General features: G+C 38.9%; 1 protein-coding gene across 4 annotated transcripts in view; it reads left to right on the top strand.

The window, feature by feature from the left end:
* The window catches only part of ST8SIA6 (ST8 alpha-N-acetyl-neuraminide alpha-2,8-sialyltransferase 6), a 47,075-nt gene extending 28,100 nt beyond the window's left edge, over window positions 1-18,975 (top strand). For 2 of the 4 annotated variants that reach the window (XM_005519116.3, XM_014248469.2), the window contains exons 6-9: window positions 151-263; window positions 1,408-1,500; window positions 4,414-4,886; window positions 9,137-16,633. In XM_005519116.3, the coding sequence (XP_005519173.1) occupies window positions 151-263; window positions 1,408-1,500; window positions 4,414-4,882 (675 nt within the window). In that variant the 3' untranslated portion in view covers window positions 4,883-4,886; window positions 9,137-16,633. The other 2 variants (XM_014248470.2, XM_014248471.2) reach the window with 2 other exon arrangements.
* Window positions 18,976-19,299: the final 324 nt, after the last annotated feature.

The following is a 19,299-nucleotide window of genomic DNA, read 5'->3' as shown; positions in this document are numbered from 1 at the left end:
TTCGGCTGTCCAGGTTTGGAAATCCTGTCTGCTAAATGGTGAATGCTTTTACTGTGATTTACCAGATTAAACCTGCAAGAGCAAATAGACTCAAAGAAACAATCAAAACACTTTATAAAGAATTGTCTGCATCTTTTTATTTGTTTGCAGTCCTCTCCTCTTTCAGTCTATCCCTTCAAGAACTGTGCTGTGGTTGGAAATGGAGGCATTCTGAAAAATTCCAGCTGTGGAGCTGAAATCGATAGCTCTGACTTTGTTTTCAGGTAAGAGCTGCTTCATATTCCTGAAGTGTGTCCAACATTCTAAAAACTTGGCAGGATTGGAAGTGTGCCAATGCCAGTTTGTAGCAATGAGGAAGGATCTTGACAATTCTTTATTTCTGCCTCTTTAAGGATACTTCTGCTTTGTTGCTTTCTAATTAAAGAGCAGGCTGGATGATACATGTATGATCTGTGACTGCTAAATCACCTTGCAGTGATGTGAAATGTGATTATCTGGGAACCTGACATTTCTGGTCATTTAACATCCTTTAGGAGACTGGTGTTAAATGTCACATGAGTATCTCTGGTTTAACAAAGCATTTACTTAGCCATAGTTTGGCTCACACATGTAGCTGCTTAATTGCCCCGATATTTGTTTCATCTGTTACTCATTTAAAATATTAAGCATCTATTTTAGTAGTGTTTTTAATCTCCCTGGATAGAAAACCAGGCGCACTCTGAGTGTAATTTTGCCTACTCTCTCAGTATGTGACTCACAGTTTGTAGTTCATGCAGAAAAACAGAGCAACAGAGGGAAGGTTCTTTTCTCAATGATGTACAATCACACATTCTGGATTTTGTTTCCTTTTCTTACTTTTTCCTAATATTTGGGCTTTTGAAAATCTAAAAAAAAAAAAAAAAGTCTTTCCAGTTAGACAGCTATTTTAATGAAAATGGGAAGTCTTTGTACTAATATGCTAAACTTACTAAGTAACTGAATTTAAAAAAATACTTTCTTTGCACTTTACAGAAATCACTGTTTCTGCAGTAAGGCAACTTATGCTGTTGTTAGAAGACACAGTAGAAGACTTTCAGCAGAAATGCATTTTTTAGGCAAGAGGGGTAATAATTCCTAGCAGCCAGCATAGGGCATTCATAGACTGGCTTCTCCTGGGATTTTGACTGTGCTCCTGGTTTGTGATACAATTTATGAAAATGAGCTCTCTATGCCCTATTTTAACCATCTGTACAATAGATTAAATATCTTTATTAGAAGTGCTGTAAGCCTTATTTAATATTTGTAAAGTGCTTAGACATCCCTGGGAGCTGACATGAAAGTGTCATTGCACAAGAGAAGAATCTGCAAATAATAACTGTAAAGCATTTCTGGCACACATCTGTTTAATCAAATGTTTCTCAATTTCAGGTGTAACCTCCCTCCAACCACAGGAAACATTAGCAAAGATGTTGGCAATAAAACAAACCTTGTGACTGTTAATCCGAGTATCATAGCTCAGAAGTGAGTACTACCGCAAATCTGTTTCTGTGCAATGGTGTATAATGGTTTAACATGATTTAGATTTTCATAGAAATCCATTGGGATACCAGCATAGAAGGCAGTACATGTAGATTACCTCATTAAGCCTTAGTTTCCAGGTAAAATATGTACTAGTCTAAATGGAAATCTTCTAAACCTGGCCTTTTTTTGTATCATAAAGGAATCAGCAATATCCAGATTAGCAAGAGCTTTGGCTGATACTAGTCAACAATTTATGGCAGACTAAAATTGGTGATTGTAAGTTAGAGCCTCTTCTTTTCCCTCCATGACCTTCACAATCCCAAGCATTTAGAAAGGAATTGTAATCATAAATCAGGAAAGCCTGGAAATGTGTGTCCGACTCTATCAGCAGTACTGTGAGTGCATGTTCCTAGGTAATGTGCTTAGAGGCTGTTCTGATGAAGGCTGTTTCCTGAATGGAGGCCCAGCTTCTGTAATCCATTTTTAAAATCCATATGAAGGCTTCTTGCTCACACACTTTTTTCTCAGCAGAGGTGGATTTTTTTCACCTTCTTGATGAAAAGAAAATCTAATAAGGCCAGCCTGACTAATCTGACATCTTCAGCAGGCTGGAACGGCAGCTTATCTATGAAAGGGACTGCTGTGCCATGTTATTTACTGCTTGCTAATCTTACTGTATCTTATTGTCTGTCATAACTGTATTGTCAAAAAGACAACATAAGGCAAAGCTTTTTTTTTTTCTCCTTGAAAGGAAGAAGGAAAAAGTGAGTACACAGAAATTAGTAACAGACATTTTTCATTGATTCAGGGATAGAACTTCATTTTTTGCAATGAGTACTAATTATGTTAATGCTTACCCAACCCTTTTTGACTTTAATGAAGAGAAATTATTGCTTCTCCAAACATAGATATAACTCATTGATGTTAGTGGGCCTGCACAAGGATATAAGGAAAGAAAATTGTCCAATGACTCAGCATCCTTGGTGACTTCTGACCTGATCCACAATTTTTCTAGGCTTAATCAAAATATTCTATCACAGCTGCACTCACTTTTTAGCCAAATCAAGTCACACTAGGGTTAATAGGAGTTACACTGAAGGAAATGGGAGATAAATCTGTGGGAGAATTAAGTGAGAGTTTAAGATGACTTCATGATTTTAAAAAAGTATTTATTTAAATATTCACAGAAAACTGTAAATGCTTTTGAAGAAGAAGCAGGAAGTTGGTACCATTTCTGCATTTAGCAGAAATGGTACCAACTAGCAGAACCAAATTTGTTTCTTCTCTCAGAAGACCTATTCAGACATTAGTAATTTCTAATTCTTTGTTTGCATTCTGGCTTAGTCTGATGTTATTATTAAGGTTAATCAGCTTTTGAACTGTGTGTTCAAACGTAGGTGAACACTCTTGGAGAAAAGCACAGTTCTTGCGTATCCTAATGGAACTGAGCTACACTTCTCCTCAGAGTAGCAGAGCTGGAAAGGAGATTGAGACACTGTTGAGTTGTCCAGGTTTCTAGCTAAGGAAGAATAGAGATTTGAATTCTGTTCTAGGGGCTTAGTACTTTACATTGAGTAAAACAGAGAAATTTCTTGTAGTGGAGGCCAGAAATTCACCTTTCAGCCACTTTTCCTTACACATAGGCTCAGGCATTTCTTGCTTGTTTTGGCTGTGTGACTCTAACATGCACAGAGGTTCAGGGTCAATAGGAGGGCCTGAGTCTCTCTCATTCCTTTTGTTTCAGATTCTGGTGGTAACAGCACTTTTCTGGGAAGCAGAAGCTATAAGTTTAAACCCTTTCAGGTTGAGAAGGGGTGTATCACTCCTTGCACTAATTTAGTCGTGCATGAGGTAACTCTTCCAATGAATGTTATGAATGGAAATGGCAGTGGTTGCTGTCCTCTGTCTTGAAGTGCTGCATGAAAAGAGGGTTTGAACCTACTCAAGTTGTGAAGAGAAATGAAACAAATTTTTCCAGCTTCTGCTGGAGTCATTTGCAAAAACTGGATTCCGATAGCCTTTAAGAGGTGAAAATACACTGCTCAAATAGATGACTCCTACAAAAGAGGACTCAGTGCTTTGAGTCCCAAAGAGGGTGGAAGCTCCATATGTTTAGGCGATTCAGAAAAGTCTGATCTATGGAGGGCATAAGTTGAGTGACCCCCCCGCTTGCATCACTTCTCAGATAACTTGGGAATTTCACTAGTCAGTATTTGAGAGCACAGAATTATGCAGTGTTGAGAGCTAAGTCTCTTTGCTCTTTGTTGGGGACCAAAAGCACCTGAGAATAAATCCTTGTCATTTGTGAAGCTAGAGCTCTAAGTCTTTATAGATCTTTACAGATCTCCATGTGTTCCCTTCTAGTTGAAGGACATAAACAGGGATGCCTTTATTTTCAGCTATTTTAAAAGTATGTCCTGCCCTTGAGCACACACTAATGCTCCAAGACTGCTCACATGCATCCTTGAATTTCCACACAGGGCAGACAGAGATTTTTGTATGCCTGTCAACATAAGAAACACATTTCACAAACACATACAATACAGATTTTAGTACATGTATTTTCAAACGGAGAAAGTATGAGAACAATATTTTTTGGCATTCTTCTTAATATCTTGGATTGATCAATTCTGTAAACATGTCCAAGTCTCATTAGCAGTGAATTTGATCTGCTTCAGTATCTCCTGTGTTATTAGTTCAGACCTATGCAGTGTGTTTTTATTACCCAATAGTCATATTTTCATAGCTGCACATAGGACAACTTATAATAGGATGATAGAGATTTGCAGTGTAGACAGGCTGAACTGCTGCAGCAAAGTTCATAGCACATCTTTGAAAGTGCAGTTGTGCTGTTCCAGTCTGTAATGTTTGTATCAATACTACATTCCATTCCTACAATTTTGTACTTTGCAGATACAACAAGCTAAATGAAAAGAAGACAGAATTTCTGGAAAACATTGCGGCCTATGGAGATGCTTTTCTTTTACTGCCAGCATTTTCCTTTAGAAGCAACACAGCCACTTCTTTTAAAGTATACCACACTCTGAAAGAGTTCAAAGCAACCCAAAGGGCAATATTTTTTCACCCCTCTTATCTGAAAAGTCTTGCCCAGTTCTGGAGAACTAAGGGTGTGAAAGCCTACCGGTTGTCATCTGGTTTTATGATCACTAGTGCTGCTCTTGAGCTGTGTGAGAATGTGAAGCTCTATGGTTTCTGGCCTTTCTCAAAATCCATAGAGAAGATGCCAATCAGCCATCACTATTATGACAACCAGCTGCCTAAACCGGGTTTCCATGCAATGCCCAAAGAATACAACCAGATCCTTCAGCTTCATGGCAAAGGCGTTTTGAAGTTGCAGTTTGGTAAATGTGAATCAGACTAAAAAGGTAGGTCCTGTTCTTACCACATGAAATGTCTTTATTTCACTAATGTGCCAAGGGAAAACTTGTTTTACAAAGTGTAAATTCTTCCTTAGAGAGACACTTCTACCTTACACTCAGTGAAAGTCGTATTCCTAAGTGAAAGATTGAATCTTTCTGAATAAATATGTATCACAGAGTTGAGAAATGTTTTCTAGTTGTGAATACCAGATGGGGAGCATAGCTAAGTACAAATTATCCCCATAATTCATAGTCAATCAGAAGTTTTTTCTTATCTCAGATACATCTCTGCCAACTTATGTTTGGTTTGGTATCAGTTCCGAGGTACCAGTCTCCTTTAAGAATTGCTTTATTAAAGGCATTCACACATTGTGATCTCCAAAATGAGACACCTAATCATGGCACAGCCTTTCCAGGTGTATACAGAGAGCAGAGTAAGGATGAAGATTGTTCCATGAAGAGGAAGCATGCATCTATGGCCTTGTTGCCTCTTGTTAGGTAAAGATTTGAGCAGTGTGCGCTCATGGCCTGGAGCTGCAGAGCAGCTTGTGCATGGCAGTGAGGGAGCTGCCATACACTACAGCAGATCTTGCTGAGCATTTTACCTTGAGGCAGCTCAGAATCTGGGAGTTACAAACATAGGATGAAGTGTCATTCCTTTTCCTGTGTTCTTTCTGTCCCAACCCCTTGGACCTCTACCTTCTGTGTATTGCCTCAGAGAAATGCAGCACAGTCTGGCTTCTGACCTTGAGCTAATTTACTGTGTACACACAGATGACTCTGAAAAGATTTGTCTGCATGTTTTCAATCTTGATTTGCCCTGTTGACAAAATAAGACCAATTTGTATGAATACTTCTTCATCTTTTAAGCTAACTCAGAAATTCCTAAGCTCACTATACTGTTGTCAGAGTCTTCTTTTACAGAACTCTATTTTTCCAGGGGGTTCAAGTTCATATAATAGTAAGTGAAGTATACAGTAGAACTGCCATTGTACTCTATATACTTTAATTGGACTGATGTAATCTCATGACTATATTACTCAAGTTAAATAAATAGCATCATCTTGTTCAAGCCAGAAATTTCAAGCTGAAAAGCTAAGGGCGCTTTTCTTCTTGCTAGGTTCTGAAATGTACTTGAGTATATCCTTTGTGATATTTAGAAAACATGTTGTCAAAGATACATTCACACTTAGTTTATCATCAGAGAATGCTAAGTTTTAAAATAGCAGATTGTTAATACCAGGAAGGGACAATTTTATTCAGTTTCAAGGGTTTTTTTTAAGAAATAGAAAAATAAATGGCTTTCAGATTATTAGAATAATATAAAACCTATTCATAGGTGAAAAGGGACCTAGAATCCGTATAGTGAATCCATTCTCCTAGTCCATGACAGGAGATTACCTAGGAGGAGTTGAATTGTATATATATGCAGTTTCATGTGGCAAAGGTATGCTTTTTTTGCTTGTAAAAGGTTGCAGTGTATTGGAAAGGTTAAGAAACACATTATGTATCTTTTCTTAGTGGCCAAGATGTTTATATCCAGCAGTTTCCATTGTATTTGTTATTCCTATAATATAAATCATTGGAGACAAACTGTGTAATTTTAATTGTAGGAACTACATGAGCTAATAAAATGCAAGCCAACTCCTTAGAAAAATTTACTCTAGAGAGAAGCAGATAGAAGCCACAAAAATGTTTAAATATCTGTATGTGTTAATTAAATGCTGTCCATGCTTGACAGACTGAAAATCACTTGTGGCCAAATTTGCCAAATAAGCTGTAAAGAAAAAAAAAAAAAAAAAAAACACAAGAAGAATAAGTTGTGATGCCCTAATTTGCACTTATATTTACAAAGAGAAAACCAAAGGAATGGTATGAGCTAGTAATTCTTCTAGTATTATCAGCTATTAGAGATAATTGAAATTCTATAATGAGTATATTTTACTCAAGATGACCTTTTCTAAAAGTTGAACAATCTCCTTTCTCTTTTCAATTTCCATTTTAATTTCTCCATGCTCTGTGTTCTTCCCTCTTAGTGGGTAGCTGGAGGTTCCTTACACCTGTGGGTGCCCACAGAAGGCTCAAGCAGAACCTCCCACACACATTACTGGACACAAAAGTTTGCTGCTGTAAATGAGGAGTGAAAGAAGCTTCTCTGCTGGGAGCACCTATAGGGAGAATATAATTGCATCCCAATGAGTCATTTTTGGCAATATTGCTCCTAAACACCATCCTTGCCATTGGAAAGGTGATTTTTTTCTTATTGGATAGAGAGAATTGTCAGATATGAGAGCCCTATAGAGTCCCACAAGGTGGGAAATTCTGCCTTAATATCCTCTCGTGTACCTTTATGATTATGTTTAACAGACATGTACAGGTCATCACTAAAGTTGGTGCCCACATTTCACAGAGGGTCAAACAGAAAATGCAGCAACAGCAAAGTCTTGAAACATAATTAATGATCTTTATTATTTTGTATTAGATTAACAAATAATTTTTACTATGGCCTTGCAGCTGAAGGAAGTTTTATTTGTTTTGTGGTTTAACCTGATAAGCCTGAAGGGCATGTCATTAGCTCCAAGTAAATGTAGGTTCAAGGAGGGGAAATGACCTGATTAATATTTTAAAATAGAAAAAAAATCTGATTAGAAAAATTGTCAGATGATAAATTAATCAGGCTGGCATAAATTTGATTACCCAGAAGCCTGGTTAAAATGCAAATTTTGCCTGACCGAGAATCCATCAGATTTTCTGTTTCCTAGAAAAAGACAGCAGGGCAGATGAGTATGTGTTGCTTTGACATACAAAACAGTAACATTAAGCATCTGCTCAGAGAAGTCAGTCAACACAAACAAAAAAAACCACAGAAAGGAAGAATGAAACTGAGACTCTGAGCTTGGGGAAGAAAACAGTCCTCAATTGTCTGAGCAGAAGGACTGAGGGAGGAGGGCTTGAGCAGAGGTGTGCAGGGGGTTAGGAAGTACAAACTGCTGAACTCTCCACTGTGTATCTTACCTGGAAAGTACGAAGTAGGTATGAGTTTTTTGACTCCAACCAAATGATTAAATGTGATTTGTTTCTGAAAGGGAGCAGCAGTGACTCCCTCCACTCAAGGTGGAGCTGCCAGAGCAGCATCCTGTAAAGCAGGGGAAGGCTTGCTTACTTTCTCAGGAACTAACATCAAAATGAATTATTTTTTTCCAAACTCTGTCAGCATGTGATATTTTTTTTAATCTTGAAATTTGCTACAATCCGAGTAAGTGATAAATACTATTACATGCAGCCTATTTGTAACTGTAGAATACCAACATGAGCTTAAATTCTGTTGAAATTCTTCTATGCTTGTGGTGTCCCCATGTAGCTACAGAAATAAGAACTAACCCACAGTTCACTTTTAATTACCTTGAACAAAATGATACCACATTTTAAAATAAGGACACCTCTGGATTCTTGTCAGGCAGCCAGATTGCAGACTATTTTTTGACTTGGGCAAATATTATCCAATGTGAAATTATTAGTTATTGAAAGAAATGTTTTCTGCCTTAGAACCCCTGCAGTACAGCTTTTAAGCACCTACTTTGCTCATGCATTCAGTGAATTAAATTAAAGTGTTAAGAACAATGTCAGTAATGAAACAAGTGGAGATAAATTGTTTCTGGTTTAGTTAAAACCTACCAGAATAGAAAAGTATATATTAAATCAAATTAGAATTTATGTTCAATTTCAGTTCAAATGAGGAAGTATTTACATATCTAGAAGGGTTTTATTTTGGTTTTCCACAGCAGAACTATCCCATTGAAGAAACAAAATAATTGCAATCTCTGGCAATTTCAAAATATGAATAAGATAATATAATTTAGAACATATCAATATTCAAATTAGCAATGAAAGTGTCCCCATGAAGATACTGGCTAGACCTAGCCTTGGTTAGCTTGGGAAGCCTGAAGAGTGTGGAGCAAGTGGGGTAAGTGTGAGCAGTTCTGGGGGTATTCAAATGAGGAGTCCTCCTTTAGAAAGATCAGCTGCTTGAGTTAGACCAAGCATGAGAATTCCAGCTTAGCCAGGAGAATTCTGAGAGCCTGTGATTCTGTATAATAGATTGCACAGACTCAGAGCCTGAAATACAGATGAAAAGCTGATGCAGAAGATGCAATGCATACACAGAAGATTAAACTATCAGCTTATTTCAAGTATAACAAGCAGTTTTTCTGCTATTCAAGAAATACCAATAACATATTTTATTGTTTTAATTTCAGGGTGATGATCCTAAGGAGGCAATTTGTGTGTATCTCAGCAGTTCGGTGTTGGATTTGCTCTGATGTGATTTTGTGAGCATTAAACTGCATTATTACAATAGAGAAATATTTTACACTTGGGGGGGAAAAGGGAGTGATTTTTTCACACAGTGACTGCTGCATTTACAAATTTTGAGTAATCATTTTTTAAAATACAAAGTAACAATAATTTGGAAAATTCTGAAACTCCTTACTGCTGGTTTAATGGTAGCAAAGCACAATCTCAGGATGGTGGCAATATGTGACATTCATCATGTTTTGCTTCTTAGAGGATCATTAAAATATTTTGACATAAGTTCTCTGGTTTTGTTGATATCACATAGTATAGGCAATAGTCTCTGTATGGTGGCTGCATGAGTTGGCAGTGAATGTTTTCAATTAAGAACTTCATCCTGTAAATACTGGCATTTGTCTACATGAGAGAAGTGATGAGAAGAGCTGCAGAGGAGTAATAAATTCAGAGCCATGTCTTTCTTAGTTTGACCCAGGGTGCACAGATGAGAAAATCCCTCAGGTCAGAGGTAGTTAAGTGGTTTATGGGCTTTCATTTTGTGGGTAGTAAGTAGTGCTGTGGATTTAACAAGCTTTCATTTTGTGAGCAATAGATGATGCTGTGGATTTGATGGGATCACTCATATGAGTGATGTTAATTCTAAGAAAAAGTGTATGAAGGACCAGGGCTTTATAATTATTTATAAACCACTCTGCTTGCTTGTGTTCCTGTATAAGGTCCAGTTCAGCTCCAAATGAGAACCGTGAACCTGGTTTCACACTACAATCCCCAGAGCATGACTTTGCACACATTCTTGCTATTGCAGCTCTGTGTCTTGTTTGATACATGAGATGGAATTTCCATTAGAAAGATGATGGGTACCAAGCCTATAATTAAATTTCTTTTCATGTAGTATAGCCTGTATTCATGTTACTACAGATAATGAAACTGCACTAAACATTATTAGAAGGATGATCCTTTTACCATCAACCCCAAGCTCTTCTATGCCAGGATGTATGAGAAAGCCAACTACATTCCCCTAATTTATAACCTGTGTAGTTCTTTAAGTTTTCCATATGGTCCAAGAATACGTATGGAGCAACACCCAGCAGCAAGAGAAAGTGAAATATCAGCCCAGAGGAAAGAATCCCTTTAACTTTTACAGGAGCTTTGACAAGCAGTTGTACCGTAGCTTTTACTGTTCTACTGCAGAAAAAAACCCCAACCAAGCAAGCAATCAAAATTTAAAAATTGTAATAACCAGTTTCTGTTAAGAGTTCCACTGATTCTTTTGAGAATCCTTTGAATGGTCAGTTCGAAGACAGAGTGTCCTTCTTCTACAGTCAGATACTATCAGGTATTTTGTTTAGTACAATTCCTTTTGCTACGGCAGCATTAAATCCCAAGTCAACTGATTTAAAGAGCATTCAGTATTCCACTCTTCCAGGATTATATTTGAAAAAAAAATTCCCACTTAAATGAATTGGACCTTATGAAATAAGGTTCAGAAAAGCCTTTTAAATATATATTTCATAAGAGCATTACTGTATTGTAATATTTGAAAGCTTAACTTGAAGCAGTTTTATAATCACATAAACACTCCTGGAAGTATTAGAATCAATCATTATGGTTACAGGTCTGTTGATTGAGCATCTGGATCCATTTCCAAGATAATGATTTCAGAATCCAATATTCCTCCTACCCAAGTAGAAGTGTCCATAAATTCTGATTACAGCTATCAGCAATAAAGTACATTTTTTGAAAATAAGGGGTTTTAAAAAATACGTAGTGCTTTGGGGAAATAACTGATGCCACTAGTACACATGAGGACCTCTGAGAGTCAGTAGAGCCTTTAACAGAAACAAAGGCAGCAGAATTGAGCTGATGAGTCCATCTGCATTACCAGCTGGTAACTGGAAGAGGGGAGCACAGGGGTTTTATTTATTCTGATCCGTTCCAGTTCCAGCACCACAATCCACATTTTTTCTTTCCCAGCAATGAAATTTTTGCCATTTTCTGGCCACAGGCATCTATTGCTCATGTGCAGAGAGCTGGCTGCTTGCAAGAACCTGCACCCATGTTACAAGTGTTATAGATGGTTGCCTACTGCAATATCCTAGCTATAGATCAAAGATAAATTTGCTCCCAAAAGACCATCTCCTCTGCTATAAATCACTCACATGGAGTGTTTTTAGTAGAAGCTGTGCAAAGTGATGTAGTTGTCCTTTGGGTGAGGCAAACAGCTGAGGTTGAGAACCTTGCTGCATTTCATCCAGACAGACAAAGGCCACCTGTGTTCATGTAAGGACTGTAACTTATTCCAGGCTAGTGAAGAGCAGTGAGGTGTTCTTGGCCGTGTAGCAGCTACATGGTTTGTCTTGGGGAAAATTCATGCATCTTTTACAGGTTTTTACATTGCATCCAGAACAATTGCAAGTGCTCTGCGCACACAGAGATAATGTAAGATCATTCATTGCTCAGACTAAATTCAGTTAACTACTCAGCATGAGTAAAGGGGAAAAACCTGATTGTGTGAAGTAGAAGATGGGGAGAGGAGAAAATGTAATTTATCTGCGGGGAAGAAGCCACTTTTTTTCAAAAGCATTTGCTAATTAGTACCATGTTGCACTTAGTGAATAAGTATAAATAGTGTACCATGACACACCACAAAGAGCTGAAGTTACTCTGTATTGGAACTATTTCTGTGCAGCTACATGATTTGAAACACATATGTATTAGTAACTGGGAAGACCATCAGAATACATTTTAAGAGATGTTTGTCCAAAAAGAGAAAGTCTATTCTGGCTTCCTTGATGAAAAGAGGTCTTAACTGAAGGAATGTGATGTAGCACTCACAACTGAGAGCAAGTGGAAATTTCTGTAGTATGGGCAGCCACTGACTTTTTAGCACTGTTTCCACAAAGTTTAAACTTGCCAATGACTTGAAGACCTGATCTTCCATGCTCTCAAGGCTCTCAGTGGTTTATGGAACACTGGGCTGATAAGAAATTCTTGAAGGAACTGTTGACCTTTCCTACCCTTTCCTACAACTGCTCTTAACTCTGTATAGAATAAAAATATACTCTGTTAGACTTTAGATTGAGATCCTCAGGCCTTGCTCCAGACATGAAGTTAGTATGAGATGTTAGTTGCATCCACTTCACTCTATAGAAGGGCAGACATTGTACTCAGCCTTATTATAGCTACTGGTGCTGCATGCGGGGTGGCTGGTTAATTCGGGTGCAGGCTGGGCAAGTTAGTAGTGGCATTTCTGCACCACAGGGTACCATCAGATTGCTCAAGACTAGCTGAAGTACACTCACTGTGGGAAATGATGTTTTCTTGGTTAGCTGAGTACATTATTTCTAGTTTATTTAAGACATTTGCCAGGTTAATAATAGTAAATGGATTTTATACCTAGCTGGAAATGTTTATGACACTGTTGCACGACTGAGTCTACATCAGTTTGGATTAAGGATTCTTGACCTAAGGTTAGTAAGGACCTTTCAATTCCCTCTATTTCACATCAGAAATATTAATTTTTAAGGTTTGTGGGCCTCCAATGCTGTCACATGCTGTGGAATGAATATTGAGATTAAATAGTTTTCTAAAGATAGAAACACTGACAGTGTGCTAATATTTCCACTGTACCTTTTCAGAAGCTGACAGTGTCCTTGCACAACTGCATCACAGCATCATTAGATTAAAGCCTGCCTTTTATTCCTTTTTCTCCTCGGAATCTCTAATGTTGCATCCTCCTTCAGGATCCAGTGCTGTCTTGAGTTGGTTGTCTTTACCCTGTGGAGTGTTACGCAGCCCTTTTTAGTGTCTGTTAGGGAGTTTGTATGACTGTGAATCAAACACTGCTATGCTTGCAGCATAATAAAACATTCTGTAAATGACTGGGTTTACACCTGAAGGAAGGCAGCTTGGTGTGATATTCACATTGCCTAACTGGAGCTGCTAAAGTTGGTCTGTAGCTGCATGGTGACTTAAGCTGGAATGGCTGCAAGGTCCATTCCCCGTTCTCATGCTGCACCTCTCCCTTCATGCTGTGTCTGACCAAGCTGTTTTGGCACCCTGAGATGGCAAAACCCTACCATGGCAACAGAACAAGAAAATTGGTTCATGCCAAGAGACAGGGGAATTTCAGAGTCAAAGCAAAGGAGGGGGTAAGACCACTCGGGTGGAATTGTAGGGACACAGTAGGTGCCTTTTGTTATCCGACAGCTGTTGGACAGACCCAGTGGCCCCCTGAAAGCTTGACCACATCCAGAAGGTAACTTCTCTGAGGCTCTGCTTTGTCAGAATGGAGAGATGGGCCCCTGCAAGGGGGATTGGCAGCACAGCAGCTGTTCCGGTGGGCTGGAGCCCATCTCTCCCTGTGGTGCCAGAAGGTGCTTAAGGCATCTACACTAAGGACTCTGGGTGCCAACACTGCTGATTATTGCTCACCCTTCTCTCTTTCCCATTACAGTCATTTTAACAAGCTGGCAACCCCAGCAGATTCAGAAATAAGTAGAAAAATTCTCAATTCACTGATAGTAAACTTGCATAAACTTGCTTGTTATTCAGCATACCTTTGCTTTCAGCCTCTTTTAATCCCAGCATCTAAAACAGCATCTGCAGAGAAAAGAGGTGAACAAGGCCTGAGGGGGTCGAGAGTTTGATTCTCTTTCCTTTGTGCATTAGTGAGATGACTGGCATACCACCATGCTTGACAAAAGATTAAATTCTCTGTCTTGAGTGACTCAGGAAAAGAAACTAAATTATCTAGGTGACTTCTGGCCTTCTGTGGCTCTCTAAAGCACTAGCAAAATTTTCCTGTTGTTAGGTATTAGTTGATTTTATTCTGTCCAAATATCTGGATCAGTTAATTCATCTGGGTTAAATTGATCATGTACACCTTGAGCCTGCACAGACTCTGTCGTGGAGCTGCAGCCTACCACAGCAATCTAGGTTTAGATCCATTTGACCTAGAGATCTTTTTTTGTTCTTTCACTTCCTCTCCTGTGACAAATTCGTGGAGGGAGGTTCTGAATATCCATGCAGTAGCTCCTCTAAGGACACTCAGGTCCACAAAGCACACATCCACCTGTATACAGGAGTCTGTGAGATCAAACCCAAGGAATATTCTGTGGAGGACTTTATTTTGTAACAAGTCTATCTCAAACAGTTAATAACCTCTTGCAGCATGCTTTGAAGCAGTAGGCTTCTTACACACGAGTCTTTTAGTTAAACGTATCTTAGTTTAACTTCATCTCAGTTAATCCTTCATCTTGTGCTACTTGAGCAGCAGATCTCTTTAATCTCTAGGTCTGCTAGCCAACAACAGTGACAAGGGGGCAAGTAGTTATTTTAGAAGGCTCAACTCTCTCTTTATTTTGAATTCTGTCATTCTAGGATCTAGGATCATCCTTCTCTGAGTTTCTGGACAGAAAAATTTCAAATGTTGCTAATCTCTCAGGCTAGTCTGGGGAAATCCTTAAGGCTTTTCACCCACAGCATACAAGTGGGCAGATTTATATTTATTAACCTTTGTTCCAGATTTTCATGAAGTATTTAATTGGCTCAAAATTATCATTATGATCAAGTAGAGCAGAAATGCTCTGCAGCATGCCACTAAACAAAGGGAAAATTGCAGCTATTTCATGGTCTCCTTTCATAAGGGCACATTTCAGAACACCATCCTATTCTGGGAACACGGCTCACCAGGAGACTGACCCGGGGTTACTGGGTTACAGCTACAGGGGTAGCAGCCTGTCAGTGAGCTCTCGGTGTCGAGCAGATTCCAGCAGTGCAGCAAGAGCTTAACACGAGGGTAGTACATCAGCTTGAGTTTGCCACTGACCAAGGCGTCAGTGTAGTACTGTGATGTGCGGTGATTGAGCTCACGTCACTCTGAGCATGAGCAATAACTGCCCTTGGGTAGCAGGTGTTGGCAGATGCTGGTTTAAGGATGAAAACAGTCTGATTGTGAAAGACAAGGAATGGCATCCTTGTGTTGCTGTCAAAGGAACATTCAAGTCTGTCTTTTGCTAAATCTTGATGCACCTTCAGCAGTACATCAGTGTGTGCTGCCACACCTGGTACTTCTGTGTCTTGTCTTTGTTTCATCCCTCTTTTCTCCAGTGTGGGATAAAACTCGCAGTGCATGATGGAAGTATTTAATGATCCCATCATGGTTTCAAGGCAAGAGCCCATCAGGATGAATCATGCAAATGGTTATGACAGGATAACCTGTTGCTGGGTTTAAATTCCTCACTATTCACTTTAGTCCCTGACAAGAGGAGATTCTTCACAGCAAGTCTGTCGGCCAACAGCATGCTAGGCTTCTCCGCTCTTGGCTTGGCTGTGAGATGTTTCCCTAAAAACACTTCCTCCTTGGTGGTTTTATTGTCAGTGTTTAAAATACAAACCCATTCTTGAATTCTTATGACACTGAAGTATAACAGCGGACATTTCTGCATTTTTATATGTACTGTTTGTGTAGTGGCTTCATATGTATTCTTTATCTTAATATTCTTGATATTCTTTTGAGTACCTAATTAAAATTATTTTAAATATTCTTATTTTTTAATGTCACCAGAGTAAAGTGTGTGGGAAGTTACATAATGTCATCTAAAAAACAGCCATACAAGCCAAAATAATTTTAAGGGTATTTGAATGATTTCTGGAGGAGTATTTTCATTAGTCATTTGGACACTTGCATCTTAGTTTTACCTTTCTAAGATAGGCCTAAGAGGCAACCTCTGCTTCTGATTTAGTTCAAGATCTACAAGGGACAAAACAGGTGAATGGAGAGGTCCTACAGAGGGCCGCTCCTCAGGGATGGCAAATGTGTGGCTTTTCCTTTCAGAGACTGGTCCATGTGTCAAAATGTAATTTCATAAAGTTACCATGATAGCTTTTGCCCAGAGGTTTCATTGTCTCTTAAAATGTATATTGTTTGCATTCATTTCAGCTCCATTCTTTCTAATGCAATTGTCAAAGCAGAGCTTATTCCCCCTTGGAGCTGGTAAAATTGTGCTCCTCCACATGCACCAAACTCTCTGAAGCTGCTAGTGTAGGCTCTGCTGCTGCTGTTTCAAAAAGGTTCCTCAAATTCTCTCAGTGCTGAACTTATTTATGTTTTCAGATGTGAACTTGATATTGTCTGAGTAGAATGTGTGCAGCATAATATAGAAATGTCTCTGCGCAGGGTTTAGGAGGAGGCAGGAGCCCCTCAGCCATGTGTCTGTGCTTTTATTACAGAGAACCAAGATGAAGTTGTACTGTTTAGTCACCTGTTACAGCTGGTTTAATTTGTACTTTGTTTTCATGTTTTAAGTGCCTGATGTTTTTTTTGTCAAGGAGGCAATGGTTTCACTGTTATAAGGCATACTTAGAATTCTGTACTTGTTACCTGTTCTGTAATAGAATATTTTTGCAATTTATGTTTGGAAATAAAGACTTATTAGGCATAATTGTGGTGGATTGTTTCTTTTGTGAATTCTTGAGACTAAACAAGCAAAAATGTGTCTCCTGAGGCTGCAGCATAGAAAAATGCATTAGTCTGAAACCTCTGGAACAGTATTGGCAACTGACAGTAAAAATGTGGACAGTTCCTTAAAACTGTGCAAGGAAAAAAACAAGCTGTGCTTAAAAGCAAGTATAGGGGATTGGGGCACTGGTACATGTGTAAATATCTGTTGCTTAAATGGTACCTTCAAGTGATTTCAGTCTTTTCTTGAATGGCAACACAATTAACTACTTTTGTTACTTCTAAAGACTTTAAATACTTTCAAAAATTATTTATTGAAAAAACATCAAACATGGAAAAGAACCAAATAAGAAAACAATTGTTGCCATCTTCCTCTGAAAATAGCTCTTAAATTTGAAAATTATCTCTAAAAATAACCAAATGCTTCAAAAACAATGCTTAATGGAAAATGTTTAAACAACAGATGCAAAAGGTTTTTTTATGCAAAATACTGACCATGAGTACATGTCTGATAGATGTGTCTCTAGTAGCTTACTATGCATATTTTAGTCCCTTACGTTGGGATTTTTTATTAATATAGCTTTTGGTCACATACCAAATACTTGTAATGAATGAATTTCAAACAGATAAAGTTCAGAGAAAGAATTTTCCCTCCACGTGTTTACTTTTTACTTTTGGGCCGAAGGCAGTCAGAACTTCTGTGCTGCTTATTGTGACTTCTCCAAATAGAAGCTGACTGCCTCGTTAAATCAGGTCAAATATGTACGTGCAGCTGTTTTGTGAGGAGGACTATCCTTTAGGGCCCTCTAGGGACTGAACTGCAATTGCCAAATTTTGTTGCAGACAGAACAGAGGTTTAGAACTGAAAGCTTTTATTTGGTCTCATTGACCATCAAGTGGCTTCTGCCTGAAGATTAAGATCTGGATCTTTGTGTCCTACTTCCTTCCCATAGTGCATGAGTTTTTCACTGATGATCAGAACCAAAGGGTTTCTCTTTTTTTGCTGTGCTGGCAGCTGGAATGGCATATATGAGTGATGCAGATGCAAATGTGTCCCCATAATCAGGGCAGGTTCTAAATCAGAAGTGTGATTTCTGCTGAGGAAAGTGTCTTAGATTGAGTTTAGTTATCACAAATATTTATGCACAGCCAAATGTTGAAAGAGCAGCACAGCCAGGTGATTAGGACTGCTTGGTCCAAGTACAGAATAACTGAGTGCAGCCCTAGTTGATGCATTGCCTTGTTATTATCCCCTGTTAAGAAGGGGAGCAGTCTGGGGGAAGTCAGCTGGACAAGAGGAGAAGGGGTGGGAAGTGGTTGTGCACTGAGGTTATGCCTGTCCTGCAGTCGTTGTGCCTCTGGATCACACCAAGATCAAACCGTGCTCCTAGGGGCAGAGCATCTACCATCAAGGTGGCACTCCTGCTGTGGGAAACACTTGGTCACTGGCATTAGGAGGGCTTTAGAAGGAATGTTGCCAGGAGCAGTTATATGGTTCAAGACCAGGTTAGGTTTTCCTCTTGCCTCTGTTAGGCAAAAAGTGTCATGTGAAGATTTTACAACATGAGGGCTCTGGCTTACTCCAGAAGAAAATGGCCAAAGTCCACAAGTTAAAAGCCATGGTAGTAGGCTAGGGAATCTGGAATCAAAGCCACAGCCCAGCCAGCAGCTGGAAAAATACACAAATGGGCTGAGGAAGTCATCAGCATTTTAAAAGGTGAAGATAGATTGCCTCCTTCTCAAGGATCCCAGTATGCCCATGTTCTGGTAACTGAATGTGCCTGATTTTTGAGATAGACGACTAAGTTTTAGCTTGCCTCTTCTATCCTGTATCAATATATACATCTGTGTCATACTCACTCTGCACTAGAGCAAATTAATACTGAATAGGAATTTTAAGGTCTCATGACTACTGCAGACTGATAGATGGAACCATCTGGTTAACAGAGATACCATAATGAAAGCATTAATCCTTAAGCAAAGCACTGCAGATCTTTTATCATGTAAGTGAAAAAAAAGTGAAGACTTATTTTAAGCTGCTGTCTGTTTTCCACAGCACAGGGAAGCAGAGCTGAATTAGTCCAGGAGCTCACATACTGCTGCTGTCATCAAAGGAAGAAATGCTGGATGTGCTGGTAAAATGAAATAAGCGTTAGAAATTAAACAGCTTTCATATTTGAAATTAATTTTATTAGGTTATTTGAGAGACTGTTAAGGCAAAAATATTCTGACTGAATTTTAAGCACAATGCTGATTGTGTAAATCCAACCCTGCGGGGACATTGGTCCTTTTTGTTTAGCTTTTAATCTTTGTTATGACAAAAATTGCTCTTTTATTATGTGCCAAGTTTTAATAAAGTAAAATCACTCAGTAAAGGTCCCTCAGTTTGAACTGCCCGTTTAATGCTGATAGTTTCTCTTGAACAATATGCATTGTGCAAAACCCTTTGTAAGTCCAAGCAGGACCCTAGGGGGGCTGCAGCCTCCCACTGTGTGTGCCCTCTTACAGAGCACGACCACAGCTCCACCCTCATGTTCCTGCCTGGAAGGAAGAAATGATGGGTCTGCATCACCCACAGGAGAGGAAGGAGTTGAGGTGGGAGGTGGCATGCTGCCTCAGTAAATGTCCTGATGTTGGATTGTGATATAA

Source organism: Pseudopodoces humilis, chromosome 1 (assembly GCF_049639895.1).
Source record: "Pseudopodoces humilis isolate 2021_Gansu_Grassland_sample_001 chromosome 1, ASM4963989v1, whole genome shotgun sequence".
Classification (NCBI taxonomy): Eukaryota; Metazoa; Chordata; class Aves; order Passeriformes; family Paridae; genus Pseudopodoces; species Pseudopodoces humilis.
This window is presented reverse-complemented; position numbering and strand designations above follow the sequence as displayed.